The sequence below is a fragment of the Oreochromis aureus genome, linkage group 8 (assembly GCF_013358895.1).
Source record: "Oreochromis aureus strain Israel breed Guangdong linkage group 8, ZZ_aureus, whole genome shotgun sequence".
NCBI lineage: Eukaryota > Metazoa > Chordata > Actinopteri > Cichliformes > Cichlidae > Oreochromis > Oreochromis aureus.
The window spans coordinates 1,141,922-1,159,972 of NC_052949.1; the positions used below are offsets into that span (position 1 = coordinate 1,141,922).

At 44.2% G+C, this 18,051-nt stretch overlaps 1 protein-coding gene across 1 annotated transcript; it reads right to left on the minus strand.

Annotated features, from left to right (window-relative positions):
* Positions 1 to 1,500: 1,500 nt before the first annotated feature.
* On the minus strand, positions 1,501 to 12,257 carry LOC116324412 (stonustoxin subunit beta-like). The gene is made up of 4 exons (XM_031744994.2): positions 12,178 to 12,257; positions 11,035 to 11,134; positions 3,728 to 5,194; positions 1,501 to 3,142 (listed from the first exon to the last, which is right to left on the minus strand). Exons 2-4 carry the CDS (start codon positions 11,123 to 11,125, stop codon positions 2,601 to 2,603), a joined length of 2,100 nt encoding a protein of 699 aa, XP_031600854.2. The 5' UTR covers positions 11,126 to 11,134; positions 12,178 to 12,257; the 3' UTR covers positions 1,501 to 2,600.
* Between the last annotated feature and the right edge of the window lie 5,794 nt (positions 12,258 to 18,051).

Below are 18,051 nucleotides of genomic sequence, written 5' to 3' on the forward strand. Positions count from 1 at the left end.
CAAGAGTCACACCGCGCGTGCGGCAGCAGAGTCCAAAGGAAAAAGTCTTTTTAGTTGGCTGGAGAAAACAGCCTGGGCACGGCTCTAGCAGGCACACAAGGTAGAGGTTTACAGGGTTACGCTGTCAGAGTCACTGTAACAAAGGAGAGCAGAGTCAATGTGAGCAGCAGTCTGGGGAGTGAAAGCAATAAAATGCATAGCCTTACTTGTCTGGGTGGAAGGCGAGGCTTGGGGGGAATAGTGGTCCAGGTGAGGCTAAACCAGTTCGCGCACACTCGCTGTGAAGTGCTGGGCAGGGAGGCAGGCAGGCGTGGAGCGCCGAGAACAAAAAACAGCGACAGGAAGTAGAGAGGTTAATGACAGCGAGATCCAAACCTCTGTGAAGCTGCTGTGGGTGAGAAGAAACAGGATTTACTAGACTATGACTCTCACTAACGTGGGTTAGCTGACATTCCGGTGAGGAATGTTTGAGAACGCTGGTCTTAAAAGCCTGCCAGCTGATTACACACAGGTGTACTGGTGAGTGCAGGAAAACCCAGCACTCACCCGGACCATGACAGAGGGTGCGGTGGGAATGCCTGGCAGGGGGACGGTCTGTGAGGTCTTCAAGTCTCAGCTCGGCAGAGGTTGGACAGCGTTCCGAAGAAGACTGGGGACACTAGTCTGAATGGACCATGTTCAGCACCTCCATTGTTGAAGCGGCTGCACTGAGCTGCAGCTGTGAGGTACTTGGTACCTGTCATGGTGGTAACCCGCAAACCAGATGGAGGACACCGGCGGTGAAGGGAGCAATGACGCAGGCAGGAGTCCTATTGGGCTGGGCTGCTGCACCCATTAGACAGTCCACATGTTAGTATGCTTCAGCATCACTGGGCTGCCGTCCTTCTCCTCCTGCGTGACATGCAGCTATCAATTATTCCATCATGCCTGTCAGTAGCCGCTGCTTATTGCATGACAGCCCCAATTCATTTTTATTCATTTTATTTTATTTTTACATTAGTAGAATAGAAAGTAATGACATGAAACACAAAAAGATTCTCATTAGAAAATCTTTAACTTGTGTAATCATTTCTTCCTTTTGGACTATAGTTTCCTGTCTCTGCTAATGGACAGCTTCCTGTTCCAGCTTTATTGCCCAATGAAGTCTCTGAACATTAGTAAAGTGAAGCACAACAAAACGAATGATTGTTCAAAGCTGACATAATGAATGACCACATGAGCAAAGACACCATAAAAGATGCACTGTGCTTCATCTCTCTACAGGTACAAATTAGCCACCGTGCTAGTCTGAGTCGCTAAAATAATTTGATAATGAAAACAAACATTTCCTCACGTAGTGTTTAATAAATCTTATAACTATGATTAAGTATGTACCTGTTTGTACCTCTGTAATGTCACCACTGTTTGAAAAGACTCTTTAAAGCTTTGAACTGTTCTTCTTTGTGGCTTTTAAATAAAGTTTAATTCCTGACTGAGACAAACAGGAAGCAGCACACAGTGTTCAGCTCAGGACCAGCTTTATTGATGACATCCAGCACAAAGAGGAGAGCTTCAGCTCCACAAACATCAGCATGTTAACAGCATGTTGGGACTCTGGGATGGATTCTGGGTCAGGGTGGGAAGATGTGCTGACACACTACCCAGAGCTTTCCCGAGCGGCACATTATGATTATTTTAGGACAAAGAAATCAGAAAAATATAATTAATTTAAATGATTATGACAGTGATTTGATTCAACGGTTGAATAAGCCGTCTGCACTCAGGCAACATCTTGATTCGAGATATTTTCATGGCTCACAGAAAGAACTCGGACTCCTGTTGCCTCATCATCGACTTCGATCTGCCAGTGTTAGCATCTAAATGTACATTATACATGTTACTGTTAATAAGAACCCAGCAAACACTGAACCAAGTAAGAGAAACTGAAATAAAACCATCACATCAGGAATCCACCCCCAGCAATATTTTAAAAAGAAGACTGCTCGTGCTCAGTGGGTTACTCATACCCAGTGTCCCCTTAACGATAACAGCAGTTTTAATAAGAGAAAACAAGTATTATGACATATTAGAGTAAATATAAGATTCCCTCAGTAACACCTGTTATAATGCGATTATACTGAATTATCCATAAAAGCCCTTAATAATGATTTCATGCTATATGAGTCATAAAGCTGTGATAAAGACAAAGAACAATATAACAGTTATAAAATAACATGCAGCAGTGAGACAAAACTCAGACTAATGACCATCCACATTTCTTCTTCATCACGTGACCAGCAGGGTACATGTTTGGGGTTTTCTTCTGTAAGTGACGCCCTGTGAGAACAAGACAATCAGCAGGCTGAAAGGAGCTGCTGAGGTTAGACCGTCGGGTACCACAGAGGACCTTCTGAGGTCTGGTAGAGTCCAGGGATGGGAGGAAGCTGCTCTTACAGGACAGACCGGCAGCATGTTAGGCAGGTTTTATCTCGCTGGTGTGTGAAATAATATCCCAGCACCAAAGATTTAAATGTTTGCTTGATAGAATGAAGCTAAAGGTACTTTTCGAAAGCATGGTACTAAATGTTTTTAACTCTGTGTGACCGACTCTGCTGCTCTAATTAAACTGGGCGTAGGGCAGCATAGTTGGATGTGTTATAGACATAGAGGCCTGGGTACACAGCCTCTGTGAAGGTGGTGCGGAAGGTGTAGAAGTGACTCAGTGTGTTATGGGAGACTTTGTAGAAAGACAGAGTGCCAGCAGGCCAATCAAGAAACACTCCGACTCTGCTGCAGCCGGTACTGGGAAGACTTTCGCTCCACACTTTATCTTTATGCCAACCACTGAGCTCTTGCTCATACACACCAAAATACCAGGATTTGGTATTAGAACCGAGCCCTGCCTCGCTGCTCTTCCCCTTCCTTACAATGCTTTGGTACGTAACAGCTACACCAACGTTATTACTAGAACCAGTGCTCCACTCCACTTCCCAGTAATGGCGCCCAGTCAGCCCCTCCCTGCACAGAACCTGAGTCTTTGTATCAAACCTCTCAGGACAGTCAGAATATGTCTGCCATGCTCCACACGTTGCCTTCTTGTTGTCCTCAGACAGAATCAGGTAGTTGTTTGCAGTGTTTGGGTCCAAGGTGAGATCACAGGCGTCTGAACAAGAGGGAAAAAAACAATCGTTTGGCAGTCGTTACCACACAGTCACTTTACAACAGCACACTCACATACAGCACATTGTTTAAAGGAGTGGGGTCTAGAGGCCTCTTGTGGTGAGATTTGGGATTGCAAATTTACCCTGGCCTTTTGTATCAGGCATGCAGGAGAACCAAGAAGCCACCAGGTTTCAAACATGGTGTCAAAGTTAAGTCCTGCATTTCCTCTGATGTCTACTCAGCAGGTTTTGTTTTAAAGGTAAAGCACACTCACAGTGAATACGTTTGTCTCCTCTTAGTAGTATCCTGTTACTGATGAAGATATTACTGATAACTGCATTCCAGCACAGTGTCAGTACTTCACCACTGGTGCTTAAACCTTTGAAAAGTACTGAGTGTATCTGATATTTTCCCACTTTTGTAAACTTATATATACCGATGAAAGTTCGTAACATTGACAATCTATTGAATTAACTCCTAGAAAAAGTCCAGCCAATCACCTTATCATTTGCCACTCATCTCCGGGTTAGTAGCATTGCATATATTTTTGCTGAACATGAAAACAAATGGGTAAATATGGACTTACACCAGAGGAGTTCTTGTCTGTCTTTCACAGAAGCGACACAAGGAACAGCAGGCTTTGAAAAGTCTTCAGTGACCCGACGGCCCTTCCTGTAGTGGTAGATGGTTGCTCCTTTGTATTTCTTATTTGTTTCTGATGCCACAATGAAACTAAACCTGCTGCTGCTCTTCAGGCCTTTGGCCATGCTGCAGAACTCTTCAGCTTTCTGTCTCAGGTTGGCTACCACTTCACCTGAGAAGAACCAGTGGTCTTTAGTTGGTGGAGTGAAACGGTCATGACAACGCAAGTATTTGTACATCTGGTCCAGGTAGGGGTCGTCAGTTTCCACAGAGGTGAAAACAAAGCTCAGGACATCGTCTACATCCTGAGCAAGAACCGCTCTGTCGAACTCGGACTCATCTTTAGTGATTTTTATCCCCTTCATTACTTCCACACAGGACCTGATGACGTTGATTTCTCTCTCTGTATTATCTAACCACTTGTCTAAGTTCTCCAGACTGAATGGTGACTTCTCCTGGTTGTCTAAGAGTTTCTCCAGTGAAGTCTCGTCTTCTTTACCCTCAAGAATGGAAGGGAATGTCTCCATCATAGCCTGTCTCAGCTTTTTTCCACTATCTTGACAGAGGTTTTGGAAACGCTTCAACTTGTTGCGAATCTGTGGAAAACTCTGAACCACGTCTTCATCCAGAGAGTCATTGCATCTCATTTCCATTTCTTTGATGATTTCTAGAGCATTCTCAGCTTTCCTCAGTAACCCGACACAAATCTCTCCCTTCATCTCTTCAGCAGTTGGGTCCAGTTTCTTCAGCGGTGTCAGCCACACTTTGACAGGAACTGCTTTCTCTCCATTTCCTCCAAGGAGCTTTGGAAGCTGTGAGTAGGTCTTCACTGCATCTTCAAATGTTGAAGGGTTGCTGTCGAGAATGAAGTCTCCATAGAATTTGCAGGAGAATTTATCAGTCACAGCTTTTTCTTCGTCACTCAGCTTGACGTCAGCTTTTGCCTCAGAACTATATACAATGATCATCTTCACTGCTGCCTGCATGCGGCCCTTTGTCTGCTGAACACTGCTGCTCTCCAGCTTCTCGCTGTCAAACACAAAGAAAGCATGTGCCCCATATTGGATGCCAGTGACTACGTGTGTTGCGTTGCTTTTCTTAATGACGTCTTGTATTTGTGTGGTTTTTGCTTCAAGGTGAGTCATTGCCAGCCGTTCAAATGCAGTCGTAGCTTTGAACTGAAGTGTCACTCTGCTCTGGTTCTTGAACTTCTTGTTATCATTCAGATAGCTGCAAGACCCACTCTTTTCAGTCAGTCCACACAACCAACTAGTTTTAGAATATGTATCTACATCCAGCAGAGAAGACTTGGTCTCAATGGAGTCTGATGTAGTAATTTCATAGGTGGTGCTGGCCTGATTCTGCCTAGTGCTGTATTTTTTAATCGTTTCTCTGTCCCACAGCGTGAAATCTGCAGAAAACACAAAAAGGAAATGTTTTTTGAAAAAAATTATTAATGTTTCTGTTGATTCAGTAGGAATAAAGCTGATGAGCCACACCATGCAGATATGGGAAAGAGTTTTTGGAACTAGGGTAAGGAGTGAAGTGATGATCAGTGAGCAGCAGTGTGACTTCATGCTGAAAAAGAGCTACAGATGGCCTGTGGCACTGACTTCTCATGTCATGCACCAGCACCCCGGAAAGACTCATCCTGGACCAGCTCCGACCCATCAGACCACATCAGGATCACCTTCAGTTTGCATACCAGCCCCGACTCTGAGCTGAGGCCGCCATCATCTACCTGCTCAATCATGCCTACACCCATCTGGACCAGCCGGTGAGCACTGTGAGGGTCGTGTTTTTTGACTTTTCCAGTGCTTTCAACACCATCAGGCCGACCCTCCTGGGTGATAAGTAAACAGCGATGCAGGTGGATGCTTCTCTGGTGTCCCGGATTGTTGTTACCTGACAGGAAGACCACAATATGTGCGTCTTCCGCATTGTGTGTCTGACAAGGTGATCAGCAACACAGGGGCACCACAAGGGACCGTCCTCTTCCCCTCCACCCTCTACACCACAGACTTCAGCCACTGCACACAGACCTCCATCATCAGAAGTTTTCTGATGACTCTGCGGTGGTTGGATGCTTCAGTGAGGGTGATGAGTCAGAGTCCTCATCACCCTCATTAGGGACTCCCTTAGGGTGGTGTCAGAGAGGTGGATGTTGTCCAAGAAGAAGACAATACTGGACAATACCTCCCACCCACTCCATGACATGCTGGGCAATCACAGGAGCACGCTCATGAGAGGCCGAGATTACCCATAATGCACCACAGAACGACCATGATCATTGATCAATGGTCTTTGATCAGTGATCTTTGATTAGAGGTTGTTGATCAATAATCATGACAATTTGCATATTAATGATTAAGGAACTGACCTCCCAGCCCATTGTTCCTTCAGTGGGCTGGTTTCAGTCACTATGCAAATGTACTGTTTATAAGATTGGAAACCTGCAGTCTACAAATTCTCATTTCTGCTGTTCAATACCAAAGAAATTTAAACTTTTTAAAATGACGCCAAACTGCAAAACTCTCAGCTGTGTCTCTAATCAAACCTCTGTCACCTCAGCAGCATCAGGTAATGCTCACCTGCTGATTCATGGTTTTCTTCAGTTTTTGTTCTACTGCAGAATATTTTCAAGGTTATCTGCTATAAAAAAGTGAGGACAGTGTTTTATCCCCAGTTACTTTAACACAAAGGTATCTGCTGTGATACTCACACCTCTGATGAAGTCTCACAGTGTCAGCTTTGGTTTATACGTATCCACATTTTTATATCTATGTAATATTTTATATCTATGTAATATTACTGTCTGAGTCAAAACTGAATCGATTCGGGACTGTGTGAATCTGACTTGAGTCAGTTATAGAAATAGAAATCGATACCCAGCCCTGTGATAGGGTGGCAAGAAAGGAACTGAAGTACCAATGGAAGCTTGTACTGAGTTTTTTAAAGCCTGGTTTAAAAACAGGTTTAGATGTGATGTTCTAATCACTGTCTATGAGCAGTTAGGTCTGTATATAATTGGACACTGACACAAGTTTTGTTTTTTATCTGTTTATTGAAGCATATTCCAATTATAGCTTTAAAATGGACATGGGCATAATGTGCAGACACTCAGTTTTACAGCACAGTACTGTACAGCTTTCATTCCAGGATATTCACATTCAAACTGGGCCTGGGAGTTTCTACTCCTTAAGATATGCCACCCTCTTTTTAAAGGGAACAAAAGTAATTGCACAGTTGACCCAAAGGCTGTTTCATGGGCAGGTGTGTGTAGTCCCTTTGTTATGTCATTATCAATAAGGCAGATAAAGGTCTGGTGTCATGGTCCTGGATCAGCAACACAGGGTTTTGTGTTTTGCGTTGTTGTTATCTTTGATTTCATCATTATTTATCGTTGCTAGTCTCTTGGTTTCTGTTCTTTTTATTGGCCTCAACAATGGAGGAGCAGCTCAGCTCCTCTCTTTACCCCAATGTCCAAGATATACAGCTGCAGCTCTCATGAAAGTCGATGATGGACCTGCGACCTAAGGTGTCCTGGTGTCCTGGTCCGGAGTCTGTGGACTCCGTGTTCATGTTTAAATTTATTAATATTCTGTGGTTTTGTTTATTTTGGGCTGTTTGTGATTATCCCTAGTGTTTTGTGTCCTCTGTGCTCTCCTGTTCCATGTTTCATGTTCCTATATTCTGTCAGTCTGTGTTAAGTTTGCGTGTTTAGAGTTTTGTCGGTGCGTTTCCTGTTTTATTTTGAAGGTCCGTTTCTCTTGTCAGTGTTTGCAGTTTTGCTTCCCCTTGTCTCGTTATGTCCAATTAATCCCAGTCGTGTCTCCCTCCTGTCTTCCCTGATTGCCCTGTGTGTATTTCAACCCTGTGTTTTCTTGTGTGCTCTGCAGGTTTGTTTGTGTATTTCCCTGCGTTTTCCTGTGTGGTTTCCCCGAGTCTCCTTGCATCTCCATTTCAGGTCTGTTGCTGTTAGTTTTTTTCAGTTTAGGTTATCCTCAGGTTCTGTTTCATGCCCACTGTGTTTCTATTTATTTCACCTCCCTACTAAAACTCACTTGCATCTGAAAGCTGCCTGCATCTTGGGTCCTTCATTAAATTCCACACAGCTTGCCCTGCTAGCCATGACACCTGGTGCCAGGTGTACTCGTGGACATCTTTAAGTTTGAACATATCTCAGGGTCTTGTTCTCAAGTGAGGGGAAAGGTGAGCGGGAAATGACGATTTACCAGGTGATTCACATCCCTCCCCTCACCTACGATCATGACTTTTGAGTAGTGACTGAAAGAACAAGATCGTAATTACAAGTTTGGAAAATACGCTTTCTGCAAAGGGTGGCTGGTCATTCGAGGGGGGCTCACAGTAAAGCCGCTGCTCCTCCACATTGAAAGGAGACAGTCGAGGTAGTTCGGGCATCTGACCAGGATGCCTCCTGGGTGAAGTGTTCTGTTCATTTTTCTGGGCATGTTATATTTTTTTTTTTTTTTTTTTTTTTTTTTTTTTTTTTATTGTTTATTTTATTTTCACTTGCTGAATACTGGGACAGACTTGACTGGTGGAAAGAAAGGGAGAAAGAAAGAGGGAAAGAAAAACAGCTGAGAAGAGGGACGGGGAGAAGGGCAAAAACCAAAACCAACAGAATAAGCAGACAAAAAATACATATATCGATCACCTGGATCACCTGTTGAGAAAAAAAAAGAAAGCAAGCAGAAGAAAACGAGAGTAATAAACAACATCACAATGATATATGGGAATATGACAGTAAATACTAAATATTAAACATTATTGTGCAGCACGTGAGATCGACAGCGCACAGTGTGCTTTGAGGTAGGAGCCAAAAGGGTGTAGTTTGTGTGTGTGATCACCCGTGTGTGCACCTGTGAGCATGAACGCGCTTGTTTTAAAAAGGTTCCTTCATGTAATGATCTGCTAGAGGGTGTGGGGGCCACTGCCCGTCCTCCAGGGCATGAAGCAGGTATGGAGGAGATCAAAACTCCAGACATCCAGAGGCCCCCAGAACACAAGAGACCAAGGAAGACCAACAGAGGGGCAGCCGCGCCACTATCCCAGAAAGAGCTGAGGAGAGTCCCAGATGAGGGGTCACTCAGCAGCCGCGGAGCAGAAGCCGGGGGTTGCAGTGACGTGCCCGTGAGCTCCGCCGGCAGCCAGCTGTGCCTGAGTGACCGAGCCCGGGCCGAGAGGCCGAGGCACCCCATCCCCGAAGTGGCCCGAGCGAGCCCCAGGCTCCAGGCCCGATAAGCAGCCGCCAAGGGTGAGCCGGTGGGTACCTGGGCGCCACCCCGGACACAAAGAACCACCAACGCACCGATGTCTGAGGGCGTCTGCCACCGGCAGGGAAGTGGTGGGGAGATGGGCCTCCAAACCTTGGAGGGCCTGAGATGTCCCCAGAGAGGTGGCGTCTGATACCCAACCTGACATATAGACACAGACATACAGGCACACAGATACAAACATCTATTCCCACCCTCATGCTCTCATATACAATTACTCAACACTCACCCAACGTGGAGACGGACATAAAGAGACGCTGTACACACAATCACACTCCCCAAGCGTACTCTAAGCCCGGGTCTAGGGTACCCTTGCCCTGGAGGGGAAACTGCGCCCAGACCCAGGTGATGACTTTTGAGTAGTGACTGAAAGAACAAGATCGTAATTACAAGTTTGGAAAATACGCTTTCTGCAAAGGGTGGCTGGTCATTCGAGGGGGGCTCACAGTAAAGCCGCTGCTCCTCCACATTGAAAGGAGACAGTCGAGGTAGTTCGGGCATCTGACCAGGATGCCTCCTGGGTGAAGTGTTCTGTTCATTTTTCTGGGCATGTTATATTTAATTCAATTTCATTTCATTTATGTAGCACTAAATTCTAAATTCGTGTATGTATTATTGTAGGTTCTACCTTACATATAAAGCGCCTTCAGGCGACTGTTGGTGTGATTTGGACTATATAATTAAAACTGAGTTGAAATTGAATTTAATTAAATCACAACACCATTTATATTGTAAGGTAAAGACCCTACATAATTCATACCAGGAGCAGACCCAGGGACCCCAGGTGAACTGGAGGAGGTGGCCATGGAAGAAGGTCTAGGTTTCACTGTTGCCCCTGTGACCCCAGATTAGCAGAATAAAATGTATTTATGGAATAAAAGTCTGAATACACTGAATGAAATCAGCTGTTACAGAGGCTGTGGCGCCATCTGGTGTTGTACATGTGTAATATTGTAGCATATGACGTCACTACAAGAAGTGGCACTATGATTTAATCAGTAGGGACGCATCATTTCTAAGTAACAGAGATATAAGACTGTATTAAATGTGTGTACTGTCCAAGTTAGTTGAAAAAAGTAATTAGTTACTAATTACCGATTACTTCTCCAAGAGAGTAATCCCATTACTTTACTGATTACCTTTTTCAAAAGTAATTAGTTACTTAGTCACTTTTGAAAAACATTATATGCAACCTGAATACATAATAAAGCTACAAACCTTTCAGCCCAGTTCTAGTTTTTGTGCATAATCCATCATATAAAATATAATCAAGTGAAAAAGTCTCTTTTTAAAACTTGTTTTATTAATTTTAATCTTTTAACTTTATGCATCAAGCAAAAATGTAATTATATGCAACTGTCTTTGACTTGAAGAAATTCTTTAACACTTAAACCTATTGTCTGCATATTCCAGCATATAAAATAAGAGAATGATCTTTTGAGTTTGCACTCTTTCAAATAGATGCAAGTCAAACACAGCAGGCAATAAATAAAATTAAAGATTCAGCAGGCTTACAGGAAAGTATCAGTAATCTAATTACTTTTTTGCAATAGTAATCCCTTACTTTACTCGTTATTTGAAAAACATAATTGGATTCCCGTTACGCATTACTGCCCATCTCTGGTACTGTCACATCTAATACCAGTAACAGGCTCCAGTATGACAACAATGATGAAGAAATGTATCACAGAAGACTGAATGTCCAGAACCCTGAGCTGATTTTCCATCCATTTTATTCCTGCTATATTTATGACCGTGTGTCTGGATCCTGCCCAGACCTGCACTCTGCTGCATTTAATAAAGACTCTGTGACACAGCAGCTACTAAAACAACTGCTTCATTTATTCATTCAACAGGCTAAAGGAAGCCATCTGTGCCACTATTCAGAGTCGAGGTATAAAGACGCCCCTACAGAAGTGATTCCAGTGAGTAATTCATTCATATTCACACTTACCTGTGTTCAGTTTATCTCTCCTTGCATCGTAGAGCATCCCCAAAGCAAAGGGACGACTCAAAGCAGCGACCGTCACCTGATCTGAGGCCATGTCTCCAACCTGAGAGAAACAATCCAGCACAATGCATCAAAACTAAATATTTATTTATTTATTTATTTATTTCCAAACTGATCGTGCAGCACAGTTCACTCGCATTCTTTTCAAATTAAAAGCCATCTAGAGCACCACACATTGATCCACGTTCATGTTTTGGAAAACAAAGTTCTGATCTTGGTGACATCACAGCACGATGGTTGCAGCCATGGTCCTGCATCAGTCAGTATTTAAATCTTTAAATGGTTTTGATCTCATTAGACAAAATTTGCAGATCTCAGTGAATCTGTTGTGACTCCAAAACACATTTTCCAAACTGATTCACATCTCCAGCACGACCTCCAGGACGTCGTTCTTAAACACAATGCATCAAAACTGCTCAGTCACGACTGATGAGATGAACCTGATATAATTCCAAGGATGATTCCTCAGGTAGATAAAAGAGGAGGAGGAAGATCACATGGACAAAAAGATGCTCACATGTCTCAAAATATGATTTATTCATGTGAAAAGTGTCCTCTTCCTCTTTCTGCCCACACAAAGTAATGTTTCCTTGATCCATGCACCTGTTATTGTCTTATTATTATTTTGATGGGAAACTATGATTTGAACATTTATTTTTAATACTGAGTTTTGTGTTTAGAGTTGAGAGAAATGTGTTCACACTGTTAAGGCAACACACCAACAACTCTAAATACAAAACTCAATATTCAGACTTAATTTAATTGTTCTCAGTTTTTTATTCGTTATTTTTAGCAGATTTCTTTTACTTCCTCTCTGCCTCTCGGATCACTTCCATCATCACGTCATCACCGAATTTCAGGACTTACACCTGTAGTTGTGTTTCTGATTCATGTCTCAAGAGTGAATTACAGTAAAAACTTGTTAGTGAGTCAGAATCTGCAGAAAGTGGGATGAGACAATTTTCACAACCTGTTTTACCAAAAAACAATGAAACTATTTAGAACGTGAAGAGCACGTCAGAGTCAAATGAAATCATCTCATTGTACAGAAGATTGAGCGAGTGAGAGGAAAGCGTCCCTGATTACCTGCTGTAGGTGTGCAGTCCTCAGTCTTCTTGGCTCGCAGCTGCAGAGTCCCGTCACACCTGCAGGATATTTTATAGCTGATAACGAACGCCTCCCTCCTCAGACACACCTGAACACGTCCATCTTTCTTATCTTCAGTTTCTTATTCAACTGGTTCCTGTGCAGGGTGTGGTGTTCTGCAGAAAACCTCCTTTTCTTTGTGATTTTCACACAGCTCGGAGTCTGTTAGTGATGCACTAATGATAAGTGGTGTAATAACAAGTCTTTTTTTTTTCTTGTCCCGTTTGGATCTTTAGCCATCAGAATTGTTGTCTGAAGGCCAAGAAAGACGCCAAGCGGCTTTACTTTACCAAGTGGATCATCATGGCCATATTGGTCCATTTGATTGAACTTTATTATAATTATGTATTTATTTTATTTTATTTTCGGTTGTTACAGACGGGACACACATGACTGGGGTATAGGGCAGGGAGAAAGAATGAAAGAAAGAGAGGGAGAGAGAGAAAGACAAAATAGAGGGGAGAAGAGATGGTGTGAAAGGGGGGAAGAAAAAAACAAAAACAAACAAACAAACAAAACACCTGGATCACCTGTATGGAAATAAGAAAAAAACAGAAGAGAAAACAAACAACAAAGAGCGACATAATAAATACAACACCATCACAATAAACTAGCTAACAGTAGATACTAAATATTAAATGTTATTGTGCAGCACGCAAGAGCGACAGCGCACAATGTGCTTTGAGGTAGCAGCCAAGAAAGGTGTAGTTTGTGTCTGTGTGCATCAGCACGCTTGTATTCCAAAGGTTTCTCCATGTAACGATCTGCTAGGGAGTGTGGGGAGCCATAGCCTCGTCCCCCAGGGCATGAAGCAGGTATGGAGGAGATCCAGGCCCCAGACATCCAGAGGCCCCAGAGCACGAGGGCCCAAGGAGGACCACCAGGGGTGCAACTGTGCCACCCTCCTGGGAAGAGCTGAGGAGAGCCCCAAACGAGAGGTCACCCAGCAGCAGCGAAGCAGAGGCCTGAGGGGGTTGCAGTGACGTGCCCGCGGGCTCTGCCGGCAGCCAGCTGTGCCAGAGAGGACCGGGCCTCAGGCCCAGAGGCCAGAGGCCTGAGGGCACCCCACGCCCCGGAAGGGGCCCAGCTGGGCCACAGGCGCCAGGCCCCACCAATCGGCCACCAGGAGTGAGTCGGTACATACATGAGTGCCCAGCCCCAGACACCAAGAACCACCAACACACCAACGTCTGAGGGCATCGGCCACCGGCAGGGAGTTTGGTGAGGGGAGATAGACACTGTACACACATTCACACTTGCCAAACATACTCTATATCCCAGGTCTGGGTACCCCTGCCCCCAGAGGGGCAAACCATACCTAGACCCGGGAGATGTAACCCTTCTCTTCACCTTCACCTTTGCTATTGTGGTTGATGTGGAGGGACGGGCTTAGGGCGTCTGGAGAGTCCCTAGGGGCGTTATCCCTGGAGGGCCTAACCCGGGGGTTGTGTTCATGACCTGATTAGGGGCTCTGGTGGCTCTTGGATGGTGTTTTCCTCGTGGTTGCGTGGAGCAGGGCTGGGGGAGGGCCTGTTCTGGCGGATGTAGGTTACTGGCCTGGTTACTGGCACGCTTAGGTTACTGGCCTGGTGGCCTGGCAGCCCCTGGGTGGGTCTGGGGCAGGCGTGGGGGCTTGGAGTTCTGGGGTTGCTCCACCTCCGTGCTGGGGCTCTAGCTGGGCCTTGGGGGCTTTGGTCTTCGTTGGTGTGTCGCTGAGGTTGTGGGCAGGTGGGTGCATGGGGGCTCAGCCCTAGCGCAGAGGGCCTCTGGTGCATTGGCCTAACTGGGGGGCTCTTCATATGGCAGGGAGGTTGTTTCATCCTTGCAGAACTTCACTGTCCAGGTGGGGGAGAGATGCGGGGCCTCCCCGCTGCTGTCGGTGCGTTGGTGGTTCTTGGTGTCCGGGGCTGGGCGCTCGTTCGGGCCTCTTCCAGGGGGGTGGGGGGCCCTCGGCCTCTGGGCCTAAGGCTCGTTTCACTCTGGTGCTGCTGGCTGCTGGCAGAGCCCACGGCCACACCACTGCACCCCCCTCTGGTCTCTGCTCCATGGCTGCTGGGTGACTCGTCATCTGGATCTCTCCTCCGCTCATCCACACACTGTTCACAGACACAAACTACACCTTTCTTGGCTGCTACCTAAAAGCACATTGTGCGCTGTTGGCCCTGCATGCTGCACAATAACATTCATTATTTAGTATTTACTGTTATTTACACTTAGCTGGATTAATGCAATGGTGCTGTGTTTATTATGCTGCTCTCTATTTTTTCTCTTCTTTTTCTCTCAACAGGTGATCCAGGAGATTTTTTTTCTTTTTAGGTGTCCTTTCTCACTGTCCCTCTTCCTCGCTGTTTTTCTGTTCCTTCATCTTTCTTCCTCCCTGTCCTATCCCCCAGTCATGTCTGTCCCATCTGTAACGACTGAAAATAAAATAAAATAAATAATAACAACAAAGGTCGATCAAATATCAATATGGCAAGGCTGTGATGATCCATTTGGTAAAGTAAATCCGTTGGGCATCTTTGTTGGCCTTCAGACATAAATTCTGACGGCTAAAGAACCAAACGGGACAGGCAAAAACAAACAAACAAAGAAAAAAAACAACATCTGTGTAAACAAGCTTGAACGTTTCAGGTTATGTTGTGCGTGTAAGAACACCTGCAGTGTTCGCTGGAATAACGGCTGCTGTCCCACAGAAAGCAGATCAGTGGTAATCACTTCTCAGGAACTTTGCACTCGCTGTTTTGGTCCCAGGTGTTCCCACAGTGCCCTGCAGCTCTGATTACGAATGATTGGCTGATTGAACTAAAGACTCTGTTTAAGGAAGGAGTGAGTTACTGTTGTAACGTGTGTCGACTTGTGTGGTTATCATTGCTGAGAGATTTGATTTCTTCAGAAAACTTCTAGAAAGTGCTGCATGGAAATCTCTCAGTAATGATCCTGCCTGCACATGCACGAGCAGATCAGAGTGCAGTCCCACACACCTCCGTGCAGCTCACCTCCTCCCGTCATCCCACAGAGACTGTGGGACACTGTGGGACACAGAGACCACCAGAAGAGTCAGTCTGTCTCTCTGGACATGCTGTACTCTGCCTCATAGATTACGCAGGAGTAGATGTCTTTCTGAAAGCGCTGTAACTAAGTTTAAGAATATAATCAACCCACTGTTATCATCTTCAATGCCCTGTACCAACATAGAGCAGCTCACCTATTAGCTGGTTTGGGGAAGTTGTTTCCTTCCTGATCTTTTCCTGTCTTCTGTTATCAGACCTGAGATGTGACTGCTCTCTGCTGCTGCTGATGACTCCAGTTAATTCTGCAAGACATGCTGTGTAAGTAAACAAACAGCGTCAGTTTGGTCTGCATTTATTCAAAGATCATATCCCACAGACTTAGAGGGTCCACACTGTCTGCACTGTATATAGTGAAGTCTGTGAGTTTTTGAACAGTGAAATTTGTTTTGTGCCCACATTATTCTGCAGATCATCAGAGTGAAAGTTATTGTCTATGCACTTTAAAAAAATATGCTTTCATGACATTATTGTGTGTGGTCCACACTGACAAGTGGGACACTGAATGTCAGCTCTCCGGTGGGGAGGGAGCCTTAGATCGTCTAAATCAGGGTCTGTTCCATAGTAAATGCTGAAAAATATGTTTAAGGAAGGAAATAAGTTGGTGTTCTAAAAATCTGATTGTTTGCTTGCAGGACAACAGGAGAGATGAGTCCTCCGTCACAGATGGTCAGTGAAGATGGTCGCCTGCAGGTTCAAGCTCATTGCACCTCCAACCCACATCCACTGCCACTGTACTTAAGGGAAGTTAAAGACTTTCTTCTGCACATTTGGATCACTTAATTCCATGACAGTCATTCAGGCAGTAATGCCTGGACTGGAAACAAGCATCCTTAAAATATTACAACATTCCAGCTCCTGTGTTGGAATGAAAAACAAATGTGTTGTTTAAATTAGAGACTGCACTTGTGACAGAACAATAAATACGTTTATATTGATGATATTAGTAACTACAAAACAACGTTGTGATAGGCCTAAACTTAGTTTCAGAATAATTAAATCTGAGACTTTGCTTCATTGTGAGATTATAACAGTGATGGTAATATAACTGTTTGATGTTCAGAACAGTGTCTAGGATGTTGGCTCGTATACTTATTTGTTGACTATTCTTTTTCAATTTAATTCAATTCAATTTTATTTATACAGCGCCAAATCACAACTACAGTTCCCTCTAGGCGCTTTATATTGTACAGTAGATACAGAGAAAAACCCAACAATCATATGACCCCTATGAGCAAGCACTTTGGCGACAGTGGGAAGGAAAAACTCCCTTTTAACAGGAAGAAATCTCCAGCAGAACCAGGCTCAGGGAGGGGCGGGGCCATCTGCTGTGATTGGTTGGGGTGAGAGAAGGAAGACAGGATAAAGACATGCTGTGGAAGAGAGACAGAGATTAATAACAGATATGATTCGATGCAGAGAGGTCTGTTAACACATAGTGAGTGAGAAAGGTGACTGGAAAGGAAAACTCAATGCATCATGGGAATCCCCGGCAGCCTCGTCTATTGCAGCATAACTAAGGGAGGATTCAGGGTCACCTGGTCCAGCCCTAACTATATGCTTTAGCAAAAAGGAAAGTTTTAAGCCTAATCTTGAAAGTAGAGATAGTGTCTGTCTCCTGAATCCAAACTGGAAGCTGGTTCCACAGAAGAGGGGCCTGAAAACTGAAGGCTCTGCCTCCCATTCTACTTTTAAATACTCTAGGAACAACAAGTAGGCCTGCAGAGCGAGAGTGAAGTGCTCTAATAGGGTGATATGGTACTACAAGGTCATTAAGATAAGATGGGGCCTGATTATTTAAGACCTTGTATGTGAGGAGCAGGATTTTGAATTCTGGATTTAACAGGAAGCCAATGAAGGGAAGCCAAAACAGGAGAAATCTGCTCTCTCTTTCTAGTCCCTGTCACGACTCTTGCTGCAGCATTTTGGATCAGCTGAAGACTTTTCAGGGAGTTTTTAGGACATCCTGATAATAATGAATTACAGTAGTCCAGCCTGGAAGTAATAAATGCATGAACTAGTTTTTCAGCATCACTCTGAGACAGGATATTTCTAATTTTAGAGATGTTGCACAAATGGAAGAAAGCAGTCTTACATATTTGTTTAATATGTGCGTTGAAGGACATGTCCTGGTCAAAAATGACTCATATTTGCATTCAGTGTTATATTAATATAGGTGTTATTCTAGAAATTTCAACGATGATAAAAAAAGTTACCACAAATTGTTTTTAGTTTAGAAGAACTTGAAATGTTTGTCAGTTTGTAAACAGTCAGATACATCAAGTTATTCTTAGTAATGCATACTTGTAATGAATAAACTGTCTCAACGTAGTTCTCATAAGTAAGTTTAACTTTGTTTTTTAGTTTTTAACCATCATATTCTAACGTGACATAACCTGTGTAAACAAGTTTGAACGTTCCATGATGTGCGTGTGGGAACGCCTCAGTGTTCCCTGGAATAACGACTGCTGTCCCACAGAAAGCACAGCAGAGGTAATGTTTTGGTCCACCGACACTCCCACACTGCCCTGCAGCTCCGCGGTCACCGCTCCCTCTGTGTCTTACACCTGTGACATGTCTGCTTTATGGCTTCTTTCCTTCAGAGTAATAATGTAACAACTGGATAATAACAACAAAGAAGGATTTTATCAGCACATGTCTGTCTGTTTGCTGACTGATTATGAAGCAGAGTGTTGATGAGGATCGTTTAGATTCCTCTGGTGCACATTTTTCATTCATGCTTTAT

Bases quoted from the DNA above. Each gene is read 5' to 3' on its own strand.
- LOC116324412 (XM_031744994.2), bottom strand. From the start codon at position 11,125: ATGGCCTCAGATCAGGTGACGGTCGCTGCTTTGAGTCGTCCCTTTGCT. The intron at 5,195-11,034 runs GTAAGTGTGAAT...TGTTTTCTGCAG, and splicing joins GAGAGATAAACTGAACACAG to ATTTCACGCTGTGGGACAGA. The intron at 3,143-3,727 runs GTAAGTCCATAT...CCTCTTGTTCAG, and splicing joins CAGACAAGAACTCCTCTGGT to ACGCCTGTGATCTCACCTTG.